Source organism: Nerophis lumbriciformis, linkage group LG24, assembly GCF_033978685.3.
Source record: "Nerophis lumbriciformis linkage group LG24, RoL_Nlum_v2.1, whole genome shotgun sequence".
Taxonomy (NCBI): Eukaryota; Metazoa; Chordata; class Actinopteri; order Syngnathiformes; family Syngnathidae; genus Nerophis; species Nerophis lumbriciformis.
Window position 1 is genome coordinate 31,301,164 of NC_084571.2, and position 3,837 is coordinate 31,305,000.

A 3,837-nucleotide genomic window follows, 5' to 3' on the forward strand; every position below is an offset into this window, starting at 1 on the left:
TTTGTAAATGATAGGTAAAATTCAAAGAAAAAAAGTGCAGTTGCCCTTTACGTGTGTGGATGATAACATCAAACCAATTAAGTGCTCGGTCGTTCCGATCTTTTTAGTCTTAATTCCTCTCCTCTTCCAGGACTGCTGTGCGTATTAAGCCCGCAGTCAGCGTAATGAAAACAAAGAGGGAATTCAGTCCTTTAAAAGACTGGAACTTCGGAAGATATCCACTTGATTCGATTATATTCGCCTGCTGACGCTACACATTAGTTTCACCATTTTGGAATGTATTTTTTCCATTTTTTTCCCCCTATTGGTAACAGAATTGAGTACGACAGCACCATCGAGAAGGTCCCTGACTGACCTGCTGGTTTCTCTCTTGACAGGGTGTAGAAGATGGCAGTGTGGATCCAGGCCCAGCAGCTCCAGGGAGACGCCCTCCACCAGATGCAGTCTCTGTATGGGCAACACTTCCCCATTGAAGTGAGACATTATCTCTCCCAGTGGATCGAGGGCCAACTCTGGTAAGGCTCTCTGACCCTCTTTCCAACATACCACACTTGCTCAATGGATCCAATTGATGTTTACCATATAGACACAAATATTCGCACACGAGCTCATTTAAATCGACGGGAAGTGAAAATTGATCTCCCTCTGCTACTTCTGACAACTAGATAATGGCTTTTTTGCCATTGGGGGGGAGAGGGCGTGGTTGGGGGCGTGGTTAAGACGGGAGGAGTCAAGTATTTCATATATATATATATAAGAAATACTTGACTTTCAGTGAATTCTAGCTAGCTATATATATATATATATATATTTTATTATATATATATTTTATTATATATATATATATATATATATTTTATTATATATATATTTTATTATATATATACATATTTATATATATATATATATATATATATATATATATATAAACGATACCGATATTACATTTTAACGCATTTATCGGCCAATAATATCGGCCTGACATCTCTAGTTTTTACTGTAAAATCGACACTCTACTTAAAACAATTTATATAAATAATAATGATATCCAGAGGCAAATTCATACATTATTCGCTGTTACAAGCGGCCCTCTGATGGCAGCCGATGTGGCCTTCAATGAAAACCAGTTTGACATCCCTGATCTAATGTATTTGAACGCTCCATTAGGGACAATATCGACTTGGAGAACCCACAGGAGGAGTTCAAGGCCAAACGCTTACTGGAAGGTCTGATTCAGGAGCTGCAGAACAAAGCGGAGCACCAGGTGGGAGAGGACGGCTTCCTGCTCAAAATCAAACTGGGACACTATGCCAGCCAGCTCAAGGTGAGTACCGCCTAATAGAGCTGCACCAATAATCCACATTGAGGTTTTAATTAGTGCGATATACTGAGGTTGAGGTTTGTTTTCTGTCATTTAAGTGACAGACATGTTTGCCTATCAGATTTTTCTTTACCTCCTGCCCAATGAAAGTGGAGGCAGCCAGTACACTAATAACAAACACCTTGGAAAAAGTTTTGATGGTGACTAGTCCTGGACTTATAGTCTATAAATCCAATTATCAAACAATAGATACAAATTAAGTCAAAATACTTTGCCGGTATCGATAAATTGGTATTTCCGTGTGAGTTTCTTTTCTTCGTCCCTTTTTCGACACCTCCCTTGCTTAAGTGTTCTCAGAAAATGCTCACAGGAGCAGCAAATGTTTCAGAACAGTTTGTATCCACCGCAAGGAAAAACAAGAGGACAGTCCAAGTGCGAGCCTTGGTCGCCGGCCAGCCCAGCCTTGCTATTTATGATCCCTGCACTCCAAGCTTTTCTTCTGTTTGTCTTCTCCTCTTCTCCCAGAAAGCAGGCAGTGAAACTGGGCAAAGGGGGATTGGCTTTGCTTCAACTGCAGTCCCGAATTCCCGGCACTCTCTTTTTTTGTATTTTGGAGCGCAACGTGGCCAAGCGGGACGTATGCAATAACCTTTCACGCTCATCGTTATTGAAGGAAATCAAACATAGGGCTGGGCGAAAAGATGATATCAACATATATCGATATCGATAAAAAATGCGTTCGATAAATTTTTGATTTTTTTTCTTTTTTTTCTTCTATGGTGGAAGAAACCATAAGTTGCGAATAGAGATGTCCGATAATGGCTTTTTTGCCCATATCCGATATTCCGATATTGTACAACTCTTAATTACATATTCCGATATATATATATATATATATATATATATATATATATATATATATATATATATATATATATATATATATATATATATATATATATATATATATATATATACACATACATATATCGGAATATGTAATATATATATACATACGTATATACATATATATATATATATATGTATGTGTGGGGAAAAAAATCACAAGACTATTTCATCTCTACAGGCCTGTTTCATGAGGGGGGGTTCCCTCAATCATCAGGAGATTTTAATGGGAGCATTCACATACCATGGATTATATAGGGCACAGAGTGGGTGGGTACAGGCTGGTGTAGGGGCGTGGTGATTGGCTCATGTGTTACCTAGGAGGTGTTTCCGTCTGTGGCGGCATGCTGTTACAATTTCGCTGCGCTTGTTGAGGGATGACAGGTCTGGACGGTAAATAATAAAACCACAAACTTCTACAGAATGGACATACCAGAACATCACACCTTACTGGACAGAAGCATCACCAAATCATACAAAAAAGCACAACCCAACACCTTACAGAACATCCACCTGGAAAATAAAAGGATCGCGGCTGAACTGGACATTGAGGACAGGGTGGACGCCACAGCCAACAAGGAAGCCTTCATCACATTGAAGGACCACAAACCCAACTTCGCAAATAACCCAACATGCCGACTAATAAACCCAACTAAATCTGAAATAGGAAAAATCAGCAAAATAATCCTGGACAGAGTCAACACAAAAATCAAGGACAAAACACCACTCAACCAATGGAGAAATACAGCAGCAGTAATCAAATGGTTCAACAACATCCAAGACAAACAACAGCACAACTTTATCTCCTTTGATATCGAGGAATTTTACCCTTCCATCACGCAAGACCTACTGACTCAAGCACTAGACTTCGCCTCAGACTACGACTCAATCACAGGCAACGAAAGAAACATCATCATCCACGCAAAAAACTCCATTCTCATCCACAACAGTACACCATGGCAAAAAAAGAACAATGCAACATTTGACGTCACTATGGGAAGTTTTGACGGAGCAGAAACGTGTGAACTCGTTGGGAGTTTCCTCCTCTCCCAGCTCACCAGCCTCAATCGGAACCTTGGTATTTACCGTGATGACGGACTGGCAGTGTGTCGCGCCTCGCCAAGGAGCAGCGAGAATACCAAGAAGCGCATATGCCAAATTTTCAAAGAGAACGGCCTACGGATCACGATTGAAGCCAACAAGCAAACCGTCAACTTCCTTGACGTCACTTTCAACCTGAGAAATAACAGCTACGAACCATTCACGAAACCCAACACAACACTCCATTACGTGCACCATGACAGCAACCACCCACCCACCACCACGAAAAGAATACCTACCGGAATTAATAAAAGGCTATCGATGCTGTCATCTAGCAAAGCTGAATTTGACCAAGCAACCCCCCCGTACCAAAAAGCCCTTGATGAAAGCGGATACAATTTCACCCTCACCTATGAACCCACGCCAGGAAACCAACCGAAAAAGAACAGAAAACGAAACGACATCATCTGGTACAATCCCCCATACAGCAAAAACGTCTCAACTAACATTGGACACAAATTCCTCAATCTGATTGACAAACACTTTCCCAAAGACAACACCCTAAGAAA

At 40.6% G+C, this 3,837-nt stretch overlaps 1 protein-coding gene across 1 annotated transcript in view; it reads left to right on the plus strand.

The window, feature by feature from the left end:
* Positions 1–381: 381 nt before the first annotated feature.
* The window catches only part of LOC133620548 (inactive phospholipase C-like protein 1), a 323,140-nt gene continuing 319,684 nt past the window's right edge, over positions 382–3,837 (plus strand). Inside the window, exons 1-2 of the mRNA XM_072915928.1 lie at positions 382–515; positions 1,168–1,324. Coding sequence (XP_072772029.1) covers positions 388–515; positions 1,168–1,324 — 285 coding nt within the window. The 5' untranslated portion in view covers positions 382–387. The remainder of the gene's footprint in view (positions 516–1,167; positions 1,325–3,837) is intronic.